We start from the raw sequence: 25,989 nt of genomic DNA on the forward strand, positions 1-25,989 counted from the left end.
GAGCCTTCCTACTGGGTCTGGGTCATGATGTGCCTCTGGCAAGTAATTTGGGGCAGGAGAAGATCTTTGACAGGCTTGCCACCCTCTTCTATTGGCCCCAAATAAGGAAGGCCTCAGATGCGTTCTGCAGGTCATGTCCTACATGCAGGGCGAGTGGCAAGACTGCTGGAAGATACAAGGCTTCCCTCCAACCGTTCCATGTCGTGAGCACGCTTTCTGAGAGGGTGGGCATTGTGGGGCCACTGGATCCCAAGACAGCCATGGGCAACAGGTTTGTCCTGGGCTTGGTGGACCATGCCACCCAGTTCCCGGAAGCTATCCCTCTGAGGACAGTGACTGCACCCATGTGTCCAGGGCACTGATGGGGATCTTTACCCGCGTAGGTTTCCTCAAGGACGTGGTATCTGACCCCAGTACCATCTTCAGATCCTCGTACATGAAGGCCATGTGGAAAACCTGTGGATCTACCTACAAGTTCTCCACGCCTTTCCACCCGGCTGAAAGGCATGATTTTGGATCTCTCAGAACCCATGAGGCATAATTGGGATGTTCTCTTACCAGGTCTTCTGTTTGGTTACAGGGAGGTTCCACAGAAGGGGGTTAGCTTGAGCCCTTTTGAACTTCTGTATGGGTCCCCTGTGAGAGGAGCTCTTGGTTTGGTGAAGGAGGGCTGAGAGCAAGCTCCCAAGTAGCCACCTCAGGACGTTTTCAGTTACATGCTGGCTTTCAGAAATCAGACAGCCCACTTCCTTAAACTCACCCGGGAGAATCTGGAAGCTAGCCAGGCGGACTGAAGCATTGGTATGTCCAGAATACCATTCTGGTTCAGTTTCAGCCTGGTCAAAAGGTGTGGGCGATGGCACCAGTAGAGTCCTATATTCTCCAAAACGGCTGGTCTGGCCCAGTTGATGTGAAGGATTGAAAGAGTGATGTCCCCTACCTGGTGAACTTGCAGACTCCCAGAACTCTTTGAGGGTCCTCCATGATGATTTGACCATGCTCTTGGTCACGGATGATGGAGTGGAAGAGGAGAGTGAACCTCTCCCATCCCCCAAAGAGCAGGATGGGTCAGTGGAGGGTGTGATCCTCTCCCGTACACTGACCCCACAGCATCAGAGAGACTGTCACAAGGTGCTGGGACAGTTTGCTCCACCGTTCTCACTCATCCCAGGAGTCACCCATTGGTGCACTCATGACATTGATACTGGGAACAACCTTCCTATTAAGCGCAAAACTTACAGGTTGTCTGACAGAGTGAGGAACAGCATCAAAGAAGATGTCTCTAAAATGCTGGTGTTAGGGGTTATTGAACCCTCCAACAGTCCTTGGTCCTGTCCGGTGGTCCCCAAGCCTGCTCCACCCAGTGTCACACCTGAACTCCGGTTCAGTGTGGACTACCGTGGGCTCAATGTGGCCACTAAAACAGATGCACACCCCATCTCCATAGCTGATGATCTCATTAATCGGCTTGGAGCTGCCAAGTTCCTCAGCACATTTGATTTACTGTCTGTGTACTTGCAAATTGCCTTGACCGTGGTGGCACAAGAGAGGTCAGCATTTTCAAAGCAAGAAGGGCTCTTCCAGTTCCGTATCAGGCTTTTTGGGTTGAGGAATGCCGCTGCGACCTTCACAGAGGTTGGTCAACCAGGTTCTGGCTGGGTTGGAGAACGTCAGTGCTGCCTACCATGACAACATTGCAGTCTTCAGCACCAGTTGGGAGGACCATTTGTACCACCTCCAGGAAGTGCTGAGAGCCCTGCAGAGCACAGGCTTCACTATTAAGGCCAGTAAGTGCAGAGGTGTGTGGTTTACTTGGGACAAGGTGCAACCCCTGCAACCAAAGACTGATACCATTCTGGTTTGGACACCCCCAAGATCCAGACAGTCACATTGGTTACTACAGGAGATTCGTATAGGGATACAGCACCATTGTTGCCCCCTTGACAGAGCTGACTTCCAAGAAGCTGCCATGTCCGGTGATCTGGACAGAGGCATACCAGACTGCTTTTGACACCCTGAAGGAAGCCATGTGCATGTCGCCCGGGCTCAAGGCTCATGATTTCTCCAAGGAATTTGTTGTGCAAACTGATGCCTCAGAGCATGGTGTGGGGGCCGTGTTCTCACAGCTAAGCAAAGAGGACCTAGATCAACCAGTAGCCTTCATCAGTAGGAGGTTACTTTACAGGGAACAGAGGTTGAGTGCAATAGAAAGGGAAGCTTTGGCTGTGGTCTGGGCACTGAAGAAGCTAAGACCCTACTTGTTTGGGATTACTTTCCAGGTTCATACAGACCACAGGCCCCTCCGATGGTTAATGCAGATGAGGGGAGAGAATCTTAAACCCTTGCGGTGGTCCATCTCCCTAAAGGGAATGGACTTTATGGTGGACCCCTACCCTGGAACAGAACACGCCAATGCTGATGGTCTTTCCAGGTTCTTCCGCCTTAGTTAAGAGAACTCTCAAGAGGTTGGGTAGTTCTCCCAACTTTCAGCAGGGAGGGCACATGTTAGACCTGGCATCTTTTGGTGTTGTTTCCCTGTCTTTTTGCTCCTGATTTCCTGTTTTTGACTGTGTGCTGAAGTTACTTTTTGCTGGTTTTAGGACTCTGGGCACTTTACCACTGCAGACCAGTGCTAAATTGAATGCGCTCTGTGTCTAACATGTAATGGAATTGCATTTGGTTTTTCCATGAATGGCATATTTTATTTACCAATAAATCCCTAGTACAGTGCACTGTGTGTGCCCACGGCCTTTAAATCAAATGTTACTAGTGGGCATGCAGCACTGATTGTGCCACCCACATGAGTAACCCTTCAAACATGTCTCAGGCCTTCCACTGCAGGGCCTGTGTGCACAGTTTGTAACTGACATGTCGACCTGGCAAGTGCACCTACTTGTGGGTAAGAGTTCAGGAACTATGAGACCTGAAACAACCAATGTGCACTGCTTTTGTTATGTGAGATGCTACACAATAATACTCTACTTTAATTGACTCTTGTATAATCTAATTAAATGATATATACTCATACATTTTTCAATATGTTTATATCATGATTCTCTCGCACGCTATAAAATTAGTTAAATAAGATAATAGAAAAAATTCAAAAATAGAAAGCACGATATAAATAATCGGAGATCAGGAGTTACATCTAAGGCCCCCTAAGGTAGGCCCTAGGTAGCCCCATGAGTAGGGTGCAGTGTACTTAAAAGGTAGGATATGTGGTTTTAAGTTTTACATGTCCTGGTAGTGAAAAACTGCTACATTCATTTTTCACTATAGCAATGCCTATCTCTCCCATAGGTTAGCATTGGAGCTGCCTTGTAACATTTTACAAGTGTATCGTCCAATTGGGAGGAGATAGACAATTGGAGTTTGGTGTCTCTGGACTCACAATTTTAAAACACATCTTTTAGTAAAGTTGGCTTTTAAATTGCAGGTCTGAAAATGCCACATTTAGAAAGTTGCCATTTTCTTGCTTTAACCATTCTGTGCTCTGCCTGTCCGTAGAATACACGTCAGGATTGGATGACAGCTGGGTTTTGTGAATTCACTCCAGACAGTCACACACAAAGGGAGCTGAGGTGTGCCCTGCATATCCTGATGGCCCATCACCAGGCTAATGGGTCTTCCTGAGCTACAGAAGTGGGAGGAGTTGACACTTGCACCTGAATAGGGCTGTGCCTGTCCCCACACAAAGAGGGCCAGGAAGGGCAGGGTCTTGTGCGCTACAAAAACCTTTTTTTGAAGTCTCCTTACTTCAAAGGCAAAAATGGGTATAAGTACTGGACCTCTGACACAATATACTCAGACCACTTCTGGACTGAGGACATTCTGCCAAGAAGAAGAGTTGTTGTGTTGCCAGGAGGGACTGCCACTTTGCTGCTTGCTTTGCTGTGTTGGCCTGCTGCTTCTGTCTTGGGAGTAAGAGGACTAGACTTTTTATCTCTGCATCCTGCTTTCTACGGTTCTACAAGGGCTTGAGTTGAGCTTACCTCCTGTTGGAAGTCTCAGGGCCATCAAAGACTTCACCTACAGCACCTGGGCTTTTCTGCTCTGAGCCCTACTCTGCCACATGGTGCCAAATCCAGCTCCTGGGATCTTGGAAGTGAGTTGCTGTGCTAAAAAGAAGATCAACACATCAACTTCAAGCACCTCTGTAGAACCTGTGTTACACTCCGACACCATGCTGCTGCCTGCACCGGAGCTGTGGTCCCCGCTGAACGCAATGACCACGGCTTGCAACGTAGGGCCCAATGCCATCACAGCGCGTCCGAAGAACCGCCACAGAGGGAGTCCCAAGCACAACGTCACCGAAGTCCATGGCGCCCAACTCCGCCGCAGCATCAGTGGCCACGTGGTGTGACATTGACGCTGCGAAATCGATGCCTTGATGCTTGACCCTTGACGCTTCATCGACCCTGCACCACCGGAACTGCCGCATCAACTCCCTTCCATCCCGCAACATCCCCAGGCTCCACGACTCTGCATCGCCTTCAGGAACCAACACCTCACTTGCTACAGTGATGCCTCAAATCTGTTGTAAAATGCACCGACCCTGAGCGCCAATGCGCCAACGACCTGCATAGCAGTAAGAAACTGATGGTGCACGTGCCTACGCAATGCCTCACCTCCCCGGCGCCGTGCAACGTCTTTTTTGTTCAACATCTCCAAGGTAAACTACTGGGGGTCTGCAGGACTCTGTAGCCAGCTCACACGCCATTGGATTTGACTCCATCAAGCACGTCGAGATAGCCCCAAATGAAGCTATTTTGTTTCTAAGTGCTATACCTACATTTAATCTTTAAAAACTAGTAACTTGACTTGTGCCTGCTGGATGTTTGTCGTTTTGGACTTGTTTTACTTAGATAAATATTGGGGGGGGGAGGGGGGGCTGTATATATACACTTTAGTTTAGCCTGCTCTGAGCCAAGCTACCAGAGGGTGAGCACAGGTAAACTTGGTGTGTACTACACTTACCTTGACTAGGATTGTGGGTCTCTACTTGACTAGGGAGCATACCTGTGCCAACTAGAGACCCCATTTCTAATATGTAAAATCAAAGAACGTTGAGCCAACGCCAAGAGTTGAACCTTTTAATCCTGATCCAAAGTCAGCAGCTCTGGTCATTAGGCCACATCCATATCTCTCAATATATTTGTGAAAGTCATATACAAATGGTCTGGTTGTGTATGATCACATTTAGTGAGCACATTATCTGTTGAAATTGCTTTGTGAAGTGAAAAAAACAGCTGCAACAAATACTAAAAGGTTCACCTGGAGACTTGCTGTGGAATATTTTGTAGGGTTTGTTTTAAAACTGGACTTGGAGACAATATTCAGCAGCTTTGCTTTGTGCACAAATAGGGTTAATCATTTTAAATATTATTTACATATAGACCAGGGCAAGAGCAACCCATCAGAAATAGTCACACAACCTGTAGTTTGGTAAATGCTGCTCTATTATGTCTTTAACTTAATTTTATACCTGGAAAGAAAATCATACAATAAAAGCCAGCATATTTTACAATAAACTATGCATGGTTTTAAAATCAGTAATAATCAAACTCACACAAATTGACCATTTCACTTACAGTAGGTATAGCAAGAAAATAAAACTGTCATAGAAAGAGCTATTGAGTGAGTCAGGCTGCTGTGATAGCTACATGGAAAGGTTAAAGTTAAACCAGTCAAGTCTTTGAACCACACCTGCACACACACACAAACACACGCACACACATGCACACAGACACACACACACACCACACCACCCACCCACCCATCCACCTCCACACACACACACACACCCACACACACCCACACACACACACACACACACACTCCAAATCTACTTTTAAGTGTTAGTCATTCAGCCGTAGCCCAATGCTAGAATTGTGCAGCTTAAGGCCAGCTCAGAAAAAGTAATGTGCACTTATTTTCCTTAGGGTGGACGAGGTAAGAGAGGACGATCGCTGCCATGCCCTCGCGGGAGCCCTGGGAGCTCTGGAGACAAAGGAGAGGTGGTCAGTATGCAGCCCATATATGTATTTTATTCCCATTTTACATCTAATATTTAATGTAATTATGTAATTTAAATGTAATTATATCATTTATTCATTATATGTGTTCTATATTAAATTAATATTACTTTTATTTTAATTCAATTTTTAAAACTAATATTCTCTTAACCCTAAAAGCCCCTACTACTCCTATGTACTATGAATCGCAAGAGGCGCCACTTTGGGTGTTGCGTTGGATCCGCAAATCTATGGCACCCCCCCCCCTTATTTATTGGGGGGGGGGGTTCCCTCTTGGACCCCCCAAAGGCCCAGGTGGTCAAGGTCTCACCTTAAATCATATTTCCTTTTATTTAAAAGGATACGATGACCGAATCACTGAATTCTAAGTTTGCACAACTTTTCATTCAGGTTGTGTCTAGCCAATCACAATGCGCTGTTGAGCATGCGGATCCGCTGCGTATCCTCTGCAGTGTGAAATTGTCAGGGGTGTAGCAGGGTGAGACTGGGACAAGACTGGATAACTGGACTGTACTATAAACAAGAGAGTACCTGAAGGCTAGAAGGGAAGTAGGACAGAAGCTGAAGACTGAAGCAGGTTGGTACAGGCAGTGAATAAGGAACTGGATGTCTGCAGGGAAAACATAAGTACAAACAACAGGAAAGTAAAGCAGGGAAACAATGGACAATCTATCATAAATAATAATCTGTCTTCTCCTTGGAAACATTCTCTGATAGGTGAATTGATCTTATACAAAATCATTGAGCAGATTACTCTCACAGAGTTCTAGGAGACACCCCGCAGCTCCTATGGGAAAGGAGTACAGGATGGTCCTCTGTGCCAAAGGACCAAGCCTTGGACTCTAACTGGCACCCTTGGAAGCTAAGACAAATAAAATGACAATATAACCACAAGACAGAACAACAGGGAACAGAACAAGGATCACGAAAACAGAAACTGGGCTCAGGCAAAGCATGATTGGAATCAGGGTCAGTAACAGGACTGGAAATACTGGACACAAGGCTAGGAAAGATCTACACTCAAAGAAGAGAAGAAAGAAATATGCAGACAAACTGGAACCGAAAACACAAGGCAAGGAGCCTGCATATGACAAGGCAGATCAAGAAGAATGCAGGCAGGAGACTTTGATCAATGGCTAACACAGGAACAGAGGTGCAGGAAAACAAGGGACAGAAACAGATACTACAAATATTGAAAAACAGGAAAGTGGGTACAGGAAAAAGGGAAACAGAATCAAAGACAAGTCTGTAATAGCAGCAGGAATGCAACAGACCAAACAGAAACTTAACGGAAATCATTTGCAAGCTGCTGCACTCTGTGCTCACAGGACTGAAATAGCTGCAGGCTCTGGCGAAGCACAGGTGCGGGGAGAAAGCCAGGTGCAAGAACTTAACCAGGTGCAGGGAATCAGGGAACCACCAATGAAGGGAAGGCAGAACTCGGACCTGGAGAATGGAAGATCAGGAGAACCAGAAGACACAAAGAGAACAAGAAAGCCTGGAACGTAGTATGGATCAGCACAAACATAGAGAAGGGTCCAGAATCTAAATACAAAGGGGTCAGAATAATAGCAAGATCCAGGAACAAATCTAGTGAACAGGCAACCACCACCAGGAAGTGATCTAGGAAGGGTCTGAAGACAGAGGGAACTACAAGGACCATAATGCATCAGCGACGTAGAACAGAAACCTCGGCTAAAAGGTGAAGCAAAACAAAGTATTGTGAGTGTTGATGTGTTTATTGACTTATACTAATAGGCAGGTTAGTAAAGAGCCCTCATGAGTGACATCTAGTGTCATGATGGCAGAATCCTGACAGAAATATGCAAAGTTTTTGAGCCTTAATTGCTCAAAAACTATTGAGAGGATTTACACCAAAACACAAAAAGCACTCTTTCTCGACAAAGATCTAGCATGGTGTGAATCTGTTCAGCCGAATAACCCACGCAAACATTTATAAATGTGGATCTGTGTGTAAACAATACTTACCAGTACTTTGTCTGGTATAGTACAATAATTTAAAACAATGTGTTGTAAAGGTACGCATGGTAAAAGCATGCATGGTAACTGAGATTCTCCATCAACAAGTGCATTCCTTTACATCAGAGTCCTCTGACATGTAAATCCTTTTACATAAAGTCTGTCATCATAGATATCCTTTTAAATTTACATCACAGAAAAGTCCAGCATCTTGTATTACTATTAAAGGACACCTGTTATGTGTATCTCGTTAGTAAAGATCACATGATAATTTATGGGCTTTTTTAGTAAAGATCCCCTAACATATAGATTACTTACCTAAAGGTCTCCCAACATATATGTAGGTTCTGTATGGCCCCACTGTACCTCTCACTGGACAAGTCCAAAAATGTGTTTCCTCTTTTACCCACCAGACCTCAATTCAGCTTTGGTGTCCACTGTCCCATGTGATGATGATGAGGCAAATGTGCTGTAATGTGCTATACTTTATCCTGAATTTGTCCCTGTCTGTGTAGCTTGAGATGATTGCTCATCTGTCAGTTCCAAAAAAACTCCCAGATGGCAGTGCGGCCCACACCTTGGACTGTGCCAGGTGTTAACTAGGAACATTCTATTTACTCTACAGGGCGAAGCTGGCCTCATGGGACCGAAGGGAGAGAAGGGAGATGCTGGACTTTCGGTGAGTATTGAAACCTACCTCTTCATGTCTATTTTGCAAAAATTCTTGTGCATTTCATTTCAGTACTCTCTTCATTCCATGAATCTTCTTTTAATTTCCTTTGTATAACTTCCCTTCTCCTTTTCCTTTCCTCTGCCTCACCTATCCTTCTTTCCATCATCATTAAGATGTCAGGAGAGGGCTATACACCATCCATGACCGCTCACTCCTGGTTAACAAATAGGATCATCACAATTTAAGGACACAGAAATATTATAGGTAGAAATCAAGATGGACACCACTAAAAGAATAACACCACACCTCTGTTTCACATAGATTGCAACCAACCGAAAAATGAATTATTCAGGAAGACATTTGTATTGTGTACAATGAGCACATGCTCATGAACTCCTCTATTTGCAAACTCCACCAGGAGCTGGAATTGCAGAATAAACACAGGGGTAATCAGCTGTCCTATGGACCATGCCAGTCAATAATCATAGATTGGCTTAGACTTCCAAACCAACTTTTCCCATTAAAAGTGGCTCATGCTACAAACCTCATGCGACTCACTGATGAGGGGGATATCTACTGCAGTGGTTCTGCACCTAAATGTCATTATCGCTTCTAGAATACTAACCATGACTGCAGCCATTCCTAGCAATTATTTCTCAAACATTAATCGCTTAAAGTTTAATCTTGGGTGCTGAAAATCAGGATTCATATTTTGTTTCCTATTTGCAAGATATTTTTCAATGTTTTTTTCAGGAATACCAGTGTAAACAAAAATTGTTCCCTTGATGTTTCCCCCTTTACCTACAGCAGGGTACTCCTTGTACTTCCTGTTTTCATGTACATTGTTTTCCTTTTATTTTTCCATTTTAACATGTTTTCCTTTTAACGTATATCTTATACTGTGTGTAATGCAAGTATAGAATATTGACTTACATTTTCACAGTGTTTACAGTCACAGGCTGTGACCTTGTAGCACTAAAATTAACCATCACTATTCTCCACTGCACCAACCAAGATTTAATTCTGTAGCTCTTTGGTTACACACAGACCCGTGCAGTGAAACAACTAATAGAGGTTTCATAATGTACTATTGTGCATTTCCCACTAACAACTTTTTTACATTTATTTTTCATTTAAGCTACCTGTTATTTTATATGTAGCTACCTGATGGTGAATGACCTAAAAAAGCGTACAGAATACGCTGTTTAATATTATTTCCCCACCTTAAAAATGATTTGCTGTGGGAATCTGCGGCTTTTATGGTTATCAATCATGAGTACCCAGTTCTAGAAAAAAAATTAAGGAGTGGCTGCTTACGACTAACACATTTTGACAGGAGGGTCTTGGCATCAAAAAGTTTGAAGACCTCTGCCCTATAGTAATTCCAAGGGATACTGCAAGCTTATTTAGATTTTTTTTTTTAACACATTTTATTGGCTTTATAAGGTACCATCAGGGCTGCAGCCCTGAATATACATTTGAAATTAAGGATAAAGCAAAAGTACCACGTTTGTATACAGAATAAGCTTATTTAGATTTAAGTATCCCCAGGGTGGGAGTCACTTTTCGGCCTCCTTCCTCTGTTTGGTCATGGAACTCCGAGGTGACTTGCAGCGCCACTGATTTGTACATGTGGGCATTTTCCCTCATAGATATACCACACATTTAAGGTAATGACAGGGATGCAGCTACTGTGGACAAGCCGGTGCAGCGTTTATGGAACCCAAAGGGGTAGGGGCTGGGGACAGCCTGCTCTGAACCAGCTGCAGGGATGGTTTACGGGGGTTGGGTAGTATGTAGAGGGCGAGGGGCAGTGTACAGACACGGGGTAAGGAAAGGGTGAATGAAGAGAGGCAGGTGAGACAAGAAAGGCAGATGAAAGAATGGAGACACAGAGGAGGAGTGGAAAGGTAATGAACATGTGGGCAGATAGGTGACGAGGAAGAGTAGGAGGCAGAGGGAGAGGGATGACGCTATGCAGGTGTTAATACCAATATGCAGGGCAGAAAGGAGACATACTGGTTAGGAACGGAGAGATGCAGGGGCAAGAGGAGACTGAATAGAAGGAGGTGGAGAAACCCAGGGAACAATGTAGAGGTACAGGAGAGCAAGAGATAGAGGCAAGCATTGAGAGATGCAGCAGAGAGTAGAGAGATGCAGGCGAGAACAAATGAAAGGGGCAAGAGACACAGTAAGGAAAAAAGAGGAGGGAGACTGATATATGGTAGAATGGAAAGGTGTAATGGAGGGATGGAGAAGACGGTGGAGGTTGATTACCGAGAGAGGTGAGAAAAATAACTGAGAGAAACAACATAATTGAGAGATAAAGAAAGGCAAGATCATGAGATAGGCAAAGAGACAGCAGAGAGTTAAAGGAGGGTGAATAAGAAAAGTGGGGCGCCATATACAAGAAAGGACGTAGCAGGAAGGGGAAAATGGAAAGAAGAGAACATGACCCTAGAGATACAGGGGAGAAGGGGGGTGGAATGTAGCTTGATAAAGATGAATGGAGAGTTAAAGGAGGGAATGAGTGACGTGGACGCTTTCAGTGAAACAGATTATCCATTCAGAATGGGGCTGGCCCTACACATTATTTTTGACAAGAGTTTCATTATCTCTCAGACACAAGCAGGCATCCTTCGCATTGGGTGATGAATACAGAGGACTAAGGTAGATGGAAGCAGACCTCTAGGTGCAAAAAAAAATCAAAATGTTAATAGTGGTAATTTACTCCGAACTGTGTCTAAAACCGAGTTCTCTCCCTCGGCCCCTGCAGGAGGAAGAAGTCAAGGACCTGCTACGGAAGGAGATGAGCGACAAATGTGGTAAGGAAATCAGATGACAGAGTCCTTGCTTGCCCCATGCTGGGCGCCTGCACGGCCCCACAACGTAATTGAAACAATTTGGATTCCAGCACAGCCTTCCGCCGCCAGGGGCGCTCTCGGGTGAGCGTGGCTGCTTAAGGAGGGCGCGGAAGCGCGCCCAGATGAGAGCCTTCCCTGCCTGCTCACGAGCGGACGCTGCCACTATCTGGCCTATGTTTGCCGTGGCAATTTGGACAATTCGCTTCAATTATGTTGAAGTTTCAGTCCACCTCTGCTGCCTTCATGAGGAAAGCATGCTTGGCAGCCAACAGTGTGCCCGTTTATTCTTTTCTGGTTACAATACTACCCCTTGGACATTGCGAATTTCACCTAATATCAACTCACCTACTCCCTCTGTTCTCCACAGCTGGCCAAGCGTTCACCCTCTCCCTCGCCAGGACTCTTCTGTCTGATTATTCCTCGATATCACAAAGTTAGAGCAGAAAATGGTTGAGAGAGACAGGTGCAGTGTAGACATTCCATTCTGAGAGTTACAGGAGAGAACCGACACTTCACAGCCGAGCACTGAAGAAACCGGTGCTCCAGAGACAGGTGCTGTAGAGACACATACTATAGACACAGGTTTAGTAGAGACACATTCTCGCGTGATGCAGGCAGCAGAGACAGAAGCATCAGGTCGCGATTCTGGAGACAGAGGCAGTCGAGACATGTACATCTGAGAAATGCAATAAAAATAGATTATGCAGTGACAGGAACTGCACAGACAGTTACTGTAGAAAGAGGCCCAGTAGAGGCCAGGGCTTTAAGTGGGTTGAAAAAGTGTGTATGTGTGTATTGTTCGGTCTCTAAAAGGGGTGTGGCCTATGCGATTATGGGCGTGGCTTAAACACATAAACTACATTTCCGTGATTCCCATAGTGTGTCACCCGACTGTTATTTGGTTCCTCTCTGAGCTTTCTGTTATTGCATTCAGCTCTATACCCCAACAACTGACAAACACCTAAAACCTGCAAGGACCGGCTTTGTCAATGTTTTTTAACTGTTTAAGATAAATGAGGACCAACAATGATCAATAATATTGGAAATGTTTTAATTCTGAAAGGATGACCCTGTGACTCAAACATTACTGAGACCCAGGACTTTAAATTGAAATATAGAAGTGCAGGTACTTCCTCTATGGAGTACCTGTTCGCTCCTGAAGTGCCGGCACGATCCCATTAGTTGTATTGCATCAGTAGTGAGAAGTGCAGGTACTCTCCCTTTCAAATAAAGTAAGGCGAGGTACTGTACCGGAGAGCACCTGCTCATTTCAACCCGAGACCTGTGGAAGAGGTTTTGGTCTTCAGAGCGTCTCAGTAACTCCTGTTACGTTAACTCTATTTTAGACATGAGCGCCCTTTGTCTCTCCGCATCTCCACATCTCGTTTATTTGCATATATTACACTTCATCTGTTTCCTCTTCGGCACCCTCTTTTCACTCTCTCTTTAATGCACTTTCTCGCATCTCCTCCACCTCACCACCTCACCACCCCCAAACACACACCACATACACTCTCACCTGGAAGCACTGAATTTTCTTTTACTTTGTCAATATTTTGACAACTGTGCCCCTCCTTCACACACATGGGGACAGAATCCGAATTGCAAATGGAACATCTGCATGTGGTATATGTGCACTCTGCAGAGAGGCCAAGGGTTGGATAACCATGTATTCAGAACACCTTTTTGATCCACTGACAGGCACTGTGAAAAACTCACACTGCCTTCAGCCTCAACTCCCGAATTCTCAATCGTGGCCCCTTAGAAATACCTGGGAGTGACTCTCGTAGGTAACGTGAGATGTAAACCAGAGCGACATTGCTGACATGGATAACTTTTGAGTTTTTACATTCATTGTTCAAAAGACAATCAGCGTTTTTGCCGGTAAAGTTAAGGACATGAACATAGGGCCAGATGGGCACCCAATTCAATGTCTGTTTTTAATTACTACCGGGTCTGAGGCCCAGAGGACCCAGCCCACTTAAAGCCCTGGTAATGGCAGATAACTCTGATGATGAAGACACGGACGCAGCTGAAAGAAGTGCAGTAGAGATTGATAAAACCGAGACGTGCAGCTAAAGCACACACCGGTGCAGCAGGAAGAGGCTAAAGCACACACCGGTGCAGCAGGAAGAGGCTAAAGCACACACCGGTGCAGCAGGAAGAGGCTAAAGCACACACCGGTGCAGCAGGAAGAGGCTAAAGCACACACCGGTGCAGCAGGAAGAGGCTAAAGCACACACCGGTACAGCAGGAAGAGGCTAAAGCACACACCGGTGCAGCAGGAAGAGGCTAAAGCACACACCGGTGCAGCAGGAAGAGGCTAAAGCACACACCGGTGCAGCAGGAAGAGGCTAAAGCACACACCGGTGCAGCAGGAAGAGGCTAAAGCACACACCGGTGCAGCAGGAAGAGGCTAAAGCACACACCGGTGCAGCAGGAAGAGGCTAAAGCACACACCGGTGCAGCAGGAAGAGGCTAAAGCACACACCGGTACAGCAGGAAGAGGCTAAAGCACACACCGGTGCAGCAGGAAGAGGCTAAAGCACACACCGGTGCAGCAGGAAGAGGCTAAAGCACACACCGGTGCAGCAGGAAGAGGCTAAAGCACACACCGGTGCAGCAGGAAGAGGCTAAAGCACACAAAGCACACACCGGTGCAGCAGGAAGAGGCTAAAGCAGCAGGAAGAGGCTAAAGCACACACCGGTGCAGCAGGAAGAGGTATAGTATACATGATCCAGGAGAGGCACTTGGGTCAATCCCCAGTAAAACAGAGCCAGATACTGCTTAGGGAGGCACAACAGAGCCGGAAACAGCAGCCAGATACCAGGTGGAAACGACAGACATTCATCCTCAGGAGACAGATGCAGACGAGAGGCGTACCTCAAGCACCGGAAAGAGAGATACTTCAAACTTCGCCATCAAAGACACGGTTGAAGAAAGGAAAGCTGCAAAAGTGAAAATGCAGCCGAGAACAAACATTGCAGAAATACGTACAACAGACTCTGCAGAGACAAGTACAGGAGGAACAGACCAGAGAGAGGGAGAGCAGAGAGTGATGCCACTGAAGGATGCTCCGGAGACAGATGCAGCTTAGATATTTCAGGTACAGATACATCAGTGTAACTATGACAGACAGGCACAGTGACAGACACATAACATCTGTGTAAAAAGCACCGACAACTACAAGAGAAGCTCATACACCGGTCACAAGTACTCCAAAGTCAGACACAACAGAGACACAGACCAGGGCATTTCACCTGGGCCTGTGAAGTGTAGGTAAGACATCTTTGCACCAAGGATGGCCTGTGTCCTTGGAAACAAAGGAACTAAATATTACTGCGAGCTCACAGAAGTGTCAAATGCCTTCTCCTTAGGCTTCGACCATTAGGGGGTAGCGAGATCAGTCAAGGCTCACTCTTGTGTGGAGCGGAGGAACAAGTTCAGGCAACCCATGTATCATTAACAATAAAAAAAAAATGCTACATTGTTTTTATTTTGAAGGGATGCAAGACTTTTCCTTTGCCCTTTCCTGGCCCATTTTTCACTGAAAGGGTAACCCTGCAGGTTAACAGGTAGTAAAATGGTACAGCCTCCCTTCTTTTGTATTCTTGCTTTGTATTTTTCCTAACAGGAGATTCCCAGCTCCACTCCATCTTCCTGTTAGCACCTTAGAACAAAGACCATGGCTGGAACAGTCTAAGTTAAATAAGCTAAAGGAGCAGAACTGCCCAGAACTCACCTCAATGCTGACTATTGGAATACACAAATACTTTCTCCAAATTCAATATAAAGATTGGACAGAAATGTCAAGACTGTGCCACAATTTCTCTGTGCCAGAATCCCGGGTTTCCACACTAGTGGCAACTGATAAACATTCTATGCTCCAGGCTTCGGGTACTCACTGCCAACTCCACTTTGCCTGGTTTGAGACCAGAAGCCTCGGAACTTGACGACAGACAGCGAGGAGGCGCTGCTTGGACCCTGCTTCAAGGGAGAGAGCGGTTCAACAGTTCAGGAGGGGCATTCGAGATGTTCATGTATGAGGAAGATGCTGCTCAGGGGAGGAGCCATGAAGGATCCAAGGTGCGATAAGCCATAGACAATCACTGCAGCACCGGGGAAGGGTCTGCACTGTTCTTGGAGGGTGGGACTTAGGAGTCCTGAATTGCCCCCACATCAATCGCCAAGAAGCTGCAAGGAGATAAGAGAGTCTCCCGTCTGCACAAAGGAAGCAAGAGTGCTGGAGGGTAAGTACATCATCCAAGAGGCCTACATCTGGACTTAAGTACTCACCATTGCAGGAAGGATGGGGACCCAGCTTGTTTGGGTCTTAGCCTCTGTATCTGGGACCCAGGTAGAACGTAAGCCACAAGAAACACTGAGCAGTGGGCACCATAACTCCACCGCAGCTTCCTTGACTAGTGCTACTGCTTATACCACTTACCTGGCGCAAAGGCCACTGCGGCACACCAGCTGCCAGGACAAGGTCACTGCCTCCTGCACTCAGTTTTGGGAACAACAGTAAGGTTAAGCCCAAGAACACCAGTGGTGTAAGGCTCTGTTTGTCACAACATGAGGCCAGTAACCCCTGGTTGTCCTGGGAAACCTGAAAACATTCTCTTAGTCTGCCAGAGCATTAAAGCCAGGAGCAGAATAGAGCATGGGCAGTACACCATGGACCATGCGTAAGCACACCAAAAACAGCAGTGGCAAAATCAACAGGGAAGCCCAGTCTGCCCCGTCTACCCTCTTCCGGTAGGCAGTGAAGGCTGCTTTTCGGAGTCCCATGAACATTGCTGAGTCCAGCACTGCTCAGCTTTTGTCTTTTCCCATTAAGAAGCAGAGCGCGCCCTGTCTGTGTTTCACAGCTCCACAGTAGCTTTAGCAGATGGCCACAAATATCGTATTATTACAGAAAGTTAGTATCATGTTTTATTTCTTAATGTGAGGCTTTAGTCTATTTTCTCAAAGCTCCTTAGTGAGAAGATGGGTAGATCAGAGGGTTTGCACTCTGGATGCGGATAATGTGACAAAATGGCCTGAAATTAGGAAGCACAATCCTCCCATTCTCTCATAATTAATAAGGCATGCCTCCTAATTCAATGAGTGCCTTGGCCGGATACGTATACGGTCAGTTCCTATGAGAAAGGCGGCGTTTTTTAGAAACCTGTATTCAGCTTCACTTTCACTACTCAAATCCACTTGTGACTTTAACGAGAGTGACAGCACTCCACACACCGCACTCTTCTCTCGTGCAGATCGTAACTCGTGATCCCATGATGCTCTCACACGGCAATGTGACTACTTACTTACAAGGACGTCATCTGCGGTCAATAATCCCTGTGAGTCAGGACTGATCTTAACTGATGTCACCACCATAACTCAGAAGAACAGGGAGAAAAACAGAGCAACAGTCAACATCAATATAAGAACCTTGGGTGGTAGGTGAGAGTTGCATCAATAAATCTGTCGTAAAAGGCAAAGGCGAGGCAAGCGCTACCAAGCAGGAGGGTTCATGGTCATCTTATGGCAGGATAGATCGCTTATTGAAAACTGTGGAACAGAACTGTGTTACATGAGTTTCTATTCACACATTGCTTGGACTGATGGTATAAGATTATGCACAGCCATATATGGACATGGGGGTGATTTATTTTGGTTTCTGATGGATACTGCCAACCGAAGGTTCATCGTATTGGAATCCACTCCTCGCCTCATGGATTGGGAGTGAGACCGGATAACGGTAACCAGCCTTTACAACTCTGTCTTTACCATGCATGGCGTTTACCATGCACTCTTTACCACACAGGGAAGTGCCATGCAGGTAAGTACATAGTATAGGTTTTTAACTTTACCATGCATCATTTAGCACACAGTACTTTACTACGCAGGGAATCTTTTTTTAAATAAAATAATTTTTGATCCTATTTTTTTTTTTTAAAAGGGGGTAAAGGTGTGAGTGGAGGTTAAAGGTGGCAAGGGGTATTTTTGAGTTAAAAGATGGGTACATGTAAGGGTCGGTGAGGTTAATTTTATGGTTTTGGAGTGGTAAAGGGAGTTAAGGGTAATTTGAGGGTTAGGGGGTGGGTACTGGTAAAGCGAGTAAGGGTGAGTTGGGCGTTTAGGGTTAGGTAGAGGTAAGGTTAATTTTCAGGTTAAGGGTGAGTTAGATGTAAAGGAAGGTAAGAGCAAATTTTGACTTTAGGGGTGGGTAGAGGTAAAGGGAGTTTAGGGTAAATTTGGGATTGAGGGGTGGGTAGAGGCAAAGAGAAGTGTGGGTAATTTCAGTGTTTAGGGGTGGGTAGAGGAAGGGCTTTAAGTGGGATGACAAAAGTCGGGGGGATTCTAAAAGGGTTGTGGCCTGTGTAATAAAGGGTGTGGCTTAAACACGAAAACTAGATTTCTGTGATTTCCATAGTGTTCCACCCGACAGGTATTTTCGCTCCTCTCTGTGCTTTCTTTTATTACATCCAGATATACAACACAATAATTGACAAACACCTAAAACCAGACAGAACTATTGGCTTTATCAATCGTTGTTAGCTGTTTAAGATAAATGAGTTACAACAATGATTTTGCTGTAAATAATTAATATTGACAGGCACAGTGAGAAACCCGCAGTGTCTTTAGCCTCCACTCCTGAGCTCTCAATCATAGCCGTTTACATAAACCTGAAGACGACTCTGTTGAAAATATGCACTACCTAAGAGTAATATGCTAGGCAAAACAAATTACAGAAGCACAACATCCTGGAAATTGATATTACACTGTTAGGGAATGAAAAATTAACTAAATCATGTGAAATATAACAGGCAGTAGATCTCCGACATGGATTACCTTATCCTTTATACCAATGATTGTTCAGTGTTTTTACCAAGCATTTTTTGTACACACGCAGACAAGAAATGATGTCACACACTCAAAGACTAAATCCAGACCAATTTTTTATATAAAAAGTTGCTACTTTGTTATTTTTATTACTTAGTAGCAGGTAAGTAATACTTGTGATACAACAATACTTTTAAAGATACAGTGTATATTGGTTTTGAGGGGGCATACAAGTTACTTTGCAGTAGAGAAAATGTGTTGTAACCTCTTTAGAATACTTGTAATTACTTTAGATTACTTTCTAGTTACTTTCTAGTTACTTTTCCAGCTTAGGGTCAAACAAACTAATAACACAGTTTAGGCATTGCAGTACATCAGTAAGCAGGTTAACTTTTTTGAAGACACTAAGTTACTTTGTTGCAGTACAAGACAGGGTCAACATTTTCCATGGAAAAATCCACCATGCAATCCTATGGGAGAAAAAGCAGTGTTTGGTTTGCAGGTAAGTAAACAGTTTTGGTAACTGAGGTTTGGAGGGTAGAACCAAGGTTCTCCAAGGTTCAGGTTAGCACTCCAGGTGCACCACCAGCAGCACTCGGGCGGCCGGGTGCAGAGTGCAGGGCGCCTAGGTTAGCCAATGGGGCTAGTGGGCACCTCGGTTGGTGGCCGCTCACCTACAGGCCACTCGGTTTTGAGAGACAAGCTCGTAGGGTTAAGGTGAGGGCGAAGGGGGTCCCAATTTAGTAGCAAGACAACACCACCAATGGCCCAGGGGCAGCCGGGTGCAGGGTGCTTAGACGGGGTCGGGAGCCCAATGCAATCATATGGGTGTGTTGTCTTTGGATTTCAGCTGCAGGCTCTGTCTAGAAAATCTTCCGGGAGGTACCAACAGCGGGGCAGGCAAGTAGGGATATCCCTCGACATCAGGACACTTCGGGATCTGGTCACCAGGACGCAGAGTTGGAGACTGCAGGAGTGCTTTTTGACATCAGGAATCTGCTTATCGGTCCGGTCGCAGTGGAGGGGGGTCATCGTGATGAGGCTGCAGGCATCGACTCTGGACCTTGGAGGTGATACCACATGATGTTTTGGAGGTCAGGACCGCTGAGGGACCACTTCTAGACTGGTGGACTCTCTGGACATGGATCGTGGATGGTGGGTGCAGAGGTAAGTTTCGGAACGGGGTTTCTTGGTCCTTCAGGGTCTTTATCTTCTTCTGTGGACAGGGCCGCTGTCCTCGGGAGTCTTGAGTCTCTATTGAAGTGGGGGATCAGTCCTGACTGAGTCTGGAGGTCAATGATCCATTTTGGACCCGTTGTTTTCTTCGCAGGGGGTCCAGAGCTGCCTGCAGGCCAGTAGGGCTGGAGCCAAGTCAGTTGGGCCTGGAGTATTCACTGCTATGACGTCTTCAGGTTCAAGTCTTCTTAGGTCTTCTATACTGAATTCATGGGTGCAGGGTTGCCCCATAAATACTATATTTAGGGGGCATTTTAGGGGTGTCAAGGTAGTAGCCAATGGCTACTGACCTTAGGGTGACTAAACCCTTGGTGTGCTCACCACACATGGGGGAGTGAGCACATTCCCTAACCCTGATTGGGGGATGCCCCCATCAGCAAGAAGGCGGGCTCTGAAGAGTGGGCTTCACTTCGCCTCCCCCACCTGAGAGCAGAGGTGGGCACACCTCCTGGGCTTGCTAAAGTTCCCCTCCTGGCTTCCCACTGAAAAGAGGGTGAGACAGGAAGGGGGTCTGCTCCTGATAGCAGGAGGGGCTGGGAGTAGTGTTGCAAAGGCGGCAAGGCCTTTGAAGCCCCCCTGCCACAGTTGGCTCTTCCTGACCTGGGGGAGGTGTGAACACCTCAGCTCAGGAACGGCTTTGTTCCTGGGCCCTGAGAGCGAAGGTGCCCACCCCAGGGGTAAAGAAAAAGGTCTTGTGGTGGCAGGCTGGTGTCCACCAGTCAGAAACCCACCAGTGGCTTGTTTAATTCAGGGGTCACCTCTAGAAGGGACACCTGAGTGCATGGAATAATACATCTGACATTGACTGGAATCAGTGCAGGTTTATTATTCTGAGATGTTTGAAACCAAATATCCCAGTATAGAGTAAAGTCATTATTGGGCTAGGAAACTCGTAATGACCAGTTTCTAGCCCATATACGCAGTATGGCTTTACTGGGCACTTATGATATCTAAGAATAGCCTCAGATATAATAGGTACTTGTATGCAGATAGGTTCTCACATGAGGCATAGTGCATCCTGCCTTTGGGGTGACTTACCTAGGCCTCATGTAGTGCTGGGCAGGCATGGCACACAGGGATGTGTGCCATGTCGACTCTTCACCTTTAGTTGCACCAAAACATGCAGGCTGCATTGGCAGTGGTGCATGTTTGTGGTGAGTGGTCTCTGAGGGTGGCATAATACATGCTGCACCCTCAGAGGCTTATCTCTGGCTACCAAAGGTACCCTTTAAGGGACTTACAGGTAGGCCAGAGTTGTGCTAATTGTGGAAACCATGGTACACATTAGTGAAAGAACACAGGCCCTGGGAACCTAATTTTGACAGGGACAGGGCACACACCTTGTCAAAGTACATTAGAAATCTGGCAAAAAGTGGGGGGGTTACTGCAACAAAAACCCACTTTCCTACATATATCTATATTCATATATCTATGTACACACACACACACACACATATATATACGTGTATCCATACACACACACACAAGCATATATATATTGCCAAAAGTCTGCTTTGACTTGCCATGCCCTATGGGGGTGTTGCGTGCTACCAGGAGTGGTACCCAACTAGATCCAAGTAAGGATACCCACAATCTCAATAAAACGAGTACACCCGCAGTCAGAACTTGTGGAAAATGTTCATTTATTTCAGAGAAGGACACCAGCTCATGTAATGCGTTTTGGCTTAACGGCCTTGTTCACGCGTACATGTTCTAGTGAAAAGCAATCTTTTATCAGTGAGTACATAACAATAGAAAGCGGACTATGAATTTAGTATAACATGTTTGCAATATTAGGAGGTCTGCACCACTGGATAAGCATTACCAAAGCATAATGTACTAGTTCAATGTATCGAAATTAAACGGCAACTTCAACAAAGAAATATTTGAAATATAGTGTTGGTTGAGCACACAATATTCTTCAGCTATCACGTTATCAAAATGCAGCAGTGTCAGTCATCATCATGAAAATAAATACAATACATCATTGATAAGTAGGCTCACCATGAAATAAGAATATGACAGATTAAAGCAATTTTCTAAATTTTTTTAGAACTAAATCTTGTCAAATAGTTTGACAATTGACAAAGAAAAAGAAGAGTGCAGCTCTGGGCCTGCATCTGAAGTTGTGGCATCAATATCAGCTCCACTATGTCACTTCTGAGGCTGAATGAAGCCAACTCAAAGCTGCACAATGCCCGCTACCGGCACATGGGAACACTGCTGTGCTGACCATGAGTGGTTCTGGAGTTTTTTCAGTTTTACTACTGCTTTGGGTTACTTTTGGATATGGTAACTTTATTTAGAAGTGCAGTTTATGAATAGCAATGGGCTTACTCGTTTGTGTGTTGTCGTCTGTCCCTCGGTAACCTCCCTTTAGCCCTCTCTAAACCCCTCCTTACTCATTCACCTCCCTTTAGCCCTCTCTAAACCCCTTCTTACTCATTCTTAAGACCCCACAATTAGTACCAGAGCCCATTTTCCAGCCACTGCCCCTGGTCCCTTCCACATGTGCTACTAAGTTGTACATTTATGTGTGAGGAAATCCCCATTGAACATATCACAGAGGAGGAGGTTTCCCCCTGTAATTTTGTGAATTACACTTTGTAGTAAGTAGTTCTACTTTAGTACTACTTCACATACTTGAGGAAATATGAATTTTGTGATCAGTTATGTCCCCTATCGTAGACCCCAACGGCTCCATGTGCATGCTATAAGTACATGTATGTTCCCTCCAGTTCCAGTTTTAAAGACGCAAATACATGTGCGTCCACCGTCAACATGTCCTCTTTCAGATCCACCATGAATGGGTCAGATATTCCATTCCTAAGTATGAAAGGCCACCGACTTTATGTGGTTCACTTTCCATATTTTACAGATTCAGGCGAGTAGGCCCTGAATTCTGTCATCAAGCCTTTTCCTGCCTTCTGCCTTTGAAAGCTCCAGTCTGAGCCTGCATCTGCATCCATGAACTTTGTCCTACTCCCTACGCGGCTAACGGTGCCTGATCCAGCCTGTTGCCTGCCAAAAACTGTATTTCACCTTCAAGATTATCTACTCCGCTCCTCTTCCGATGCATTCCTGTCTAGTAGTTTAGGTAAACATTCCTCCAGCTACCGTGCAAAGGGCCAGGCCTCGCTGTCCACATGCAAGTAATTCATAGCCTCCGTTCCCATGGAATATTCCTACCCCCTCGCATCTCATGTAGACACTTAGACGCCTGTACACGCACTAACAGGCAGTATAAAATAGATTCTATCCTAGAGACCTTTCCTTTTGGATAACACAGTTCTTTAAACATAGGATATTAGATATGATTTGGGATTAGGTTGACATGACCCCCAGACTTCTGTCTCCACATGTAGAGCTAAATGTCAAGTCCCCTTCACCCTCTAGTTGCACGTCAATCACACGTCATGCGGCTGCGCGCGCATCTCTGCCAAATATTTCTGCTGACATTGCAGGATTCTTTTATGGATCCACCCATCATGTATAATGACGTTTATTAAATTACGCCCATATGACCGCCTGTATTAGTTACGTATGCACAGTTTATCTGTATTATCAGCTGTTACGCCTCTTGCATCTGTTTCACTGTAAATGCATTTTCCTATAAAACCGATTATCTGTCAATAATGTATGCCCTTCCTTCCTGAACTTTCGTGGTGATGGAATAGAAGCCTACAATTCGAATTGTATTCCTTTGTATAGGAATAAAGCCTTTTAAACCTCTAATACCACGGATTCTGCCTCTTATATTTACTGAGTTATTCTTACTAGACTTTACCGCATAAAAAATAGTACCGGTAATGAAATATTTACCACATAGATTGGCGCCCGAACAGGGACACTTTCTCATCTCACGCGCCGGAGGTGCGTTGCAGGCCCGGTCTCCTGCCACAGCTGAACGGACAAAAACGCGTATCTGCAGGATTTCCTGTATCTCCCTCCGGCCAAACGGGGGCGACTGAGGCTGCGATCAACACCCAGACGAGGCGGTGAGAAGTGCGAAGTATCCCGACCAGAGCCTACCTGAGAGAGCAAGATCCGAGGTATACAGAGGCCCACCAGGTTCCGAAGTTCCGAGTCCAATCGAGTCGAGTCCAGTCCGGTCCAGTTTCAGTTCCGTTCCGAGGCCTTCCGTTCCGCGCTACCCGGTGAGTACCATTACCGGGGAGGCATTTTAACGTGCACATAGTCTGTGCCGGTCAAGACGGGTTTGGGTACACAAATCCGGTCTGCACTGTTTCAGCAGTGTATCTGTACTGTTTAGCAGTATATATAGTATGTCTTGCATATAAATAAGTATTATCTAGTGTCAGTATTATGTCAGTAACTAGTTTTCTATTAGTTATCATTGTTCGTTAAAACTGTTAAATGTTAAATGTTTTAATACGTTCTATACATTGTGGTGTGAATGACTGTTCATTATTGTGTTTATTGTATAAAGTGTGTTCTAGTAATAAGGTCTAAAAATGCCGCTCTTTTCGAAACTAAGACAGATCAAAACCAGAAAAGGGGTACTCGAAGAAGCTGTTCCCATTCCACCTAGGGACACTCCAGGATACTTTATGTATCATAAGCATGGCCTAGATGCCGTATTATTTCTTGATTTATGGGTGGACTACACCAAAGAATTACCAGAGAGTCAGAGATGGCCCGCAGCGGGGACCTGGGATGCAGATTGCATCATGAGAGTAGAAGAAGAATTATGGAAAAAGAAAGCCAGACAGTCACAGAAAGATGCCATTGAATTATGGCGTAAAGAATCATATAGACGTACAGAAAAAGCACTCAGACAGGAAGAGAAAGGTAGAGAGAATTCAAATAAAACCCGAGAAAATCTATTACTTGAGGAAGGTACCCGAGTAAACTCAGAACAAGTAGATAGACAAAGAAACACTCTTATGAATGGTATGTATCCTCTTCTGGCCGAAGGGTTACCTAAGGCTATCCCGGAAATACCAAAAGACTTAACTTCTCCATTACTCCCGATAAAAGCACATCCCAAAACACATCCCAAAACAGCAAAGGACGTTTTTCTTTCCTCCTATTTAGATGACGTAGCTCCCGAGTATGCTAATGCCATGCCACCCACACCGCTTGCCGATGGTGTTCAACACCAAGAGCATCCGCCTGTATCCCCGCAACTACAAACCCGTACACAAGTTCCCACAGGTCCGTCCGTTTCTACAGTCTTTCCCGCATCCACAATCTCTATCCTACGTCCAACGAATCCTTTCGTGCCTAGCGCCTCAGATGGTGCTACAGGAGGTACGACAGACATGTTTGCCACCCCGCCGAGAAATAAACAGACCCTTAGAGATTTAGCACTCCAACGTACACCCCAATTAGCGACATCCGACATGTTTAAAGAACAGCTTGTGGATTGTAGATACGATCCAGTGCCAGGTAGACAGGACAAATTGCTCATATCATCACTACGTATACGACGAGCTACATTGTATTTAATGACGATACCAGGAATGGTTGAACACCTAGACAATATATATCGCTTTGTCCAAACAGGGCGAGGTCCAGATAGTATCAACGAAGCTATGGAATACCAGAAAGTGGATGTACAAAGACAACTACTATGTTTTTTCATAAATTGTGTAATCAGGAATCAAGACAGGCCCGGGGCAGATCATGATACCATGCAAAAACTTGTCAAATGGGGTCAGAACATATCAGAAGAGAAACATGATAGACAGGCGTGTATAATCGCCATGTGTCGAAAAATCCGCAAGGAAGTAGAACGAATACATAAAGAAAGACGAGAAACAGACAGAGTAGAATCAGAAGAAGAGGAGGAGCAAGATTCAGAACAATTGGAGACGATAGCTTACGTAGGTAGAGGAAGACCCCATAATAATACTAGAGGCTTTAATGATCAGATACGTCCAATACGTCCAGAATATAATAGACATTTTCCAAATCCTATGTTAAATACAAAATCCCCCGAGCACCTATTCCAAGCCGCTGATAAATTACTCCGAGATCGAAGGGGGTATCATATGCTCGATTCCATGGACGAACAAGAATTAGCCAGGTCCGCAGTACAATGGGCTGATAGTCCCAGCGAATATAATGATGATGCACTAGCGCACACGTTTCTGAATCTTGACCCCTACGAACAGCGTTTAGCTAGTATATACATGATTCAACACCTCCTTATATTATATAAAAGCCAACACTCCGATCCAGGACCCTTACCTGACATATTGACAGAACTACTCACTAATATATGGAGAGGGTCAGGTACTGATTTGATTAAAGAGATTCTAGAATTCCGAAACCAATATTTAACTTTCGTATGCCCAGAACACGTTCCAGTTCCCATCATAGGAAGAAAAATGTATCACATAG

At 45.3% G+C, this 25,989-nt stretch overlaps 1 protein-coding gene across 1 annotated transcript in view; it reads left to right on the top strand.

Annotated features, from left to right (window-relative positions):
* The window catches only part of LOC146855703 (uncharacterized), a 1,104,791-nt gene that overhangs the window by 1,015,417 nt on the left and 63,385 nt on the right, over window positions 1-25,989 (top strand). The window contains exons 96-98 of the mRNA XM_085653597.1: window positions 5,943-6,020; window positions 8,641-8,694; window positions 11,465-11,513. Of these exons, the coding sequence (XP_085509723.1) occupies window positions 5,943-6,020; window positions 8,641-8,694; window positions 11,465-11,513 (181 nt within the window). The remainder of the gene's footprint in view (window positions 1-5,942; window positions 6,021-8,640; window positions 8,695-11,464; window positions 11,514-25,989) is intronic.

Source organism: Triturus cristatus, chromosome 4_1 (assembly GCF_964204655.1).
Source record: "Triturus cristatus chromosome 4_1, aTriCri1.1, whole genome shotgun sequence".
Taxonomy (NCBI): Eukaryota; Metazoa; Chordata; class Amphibia; order Caudata; family Salamandridae; genus Triturus; species Triturus cristatus.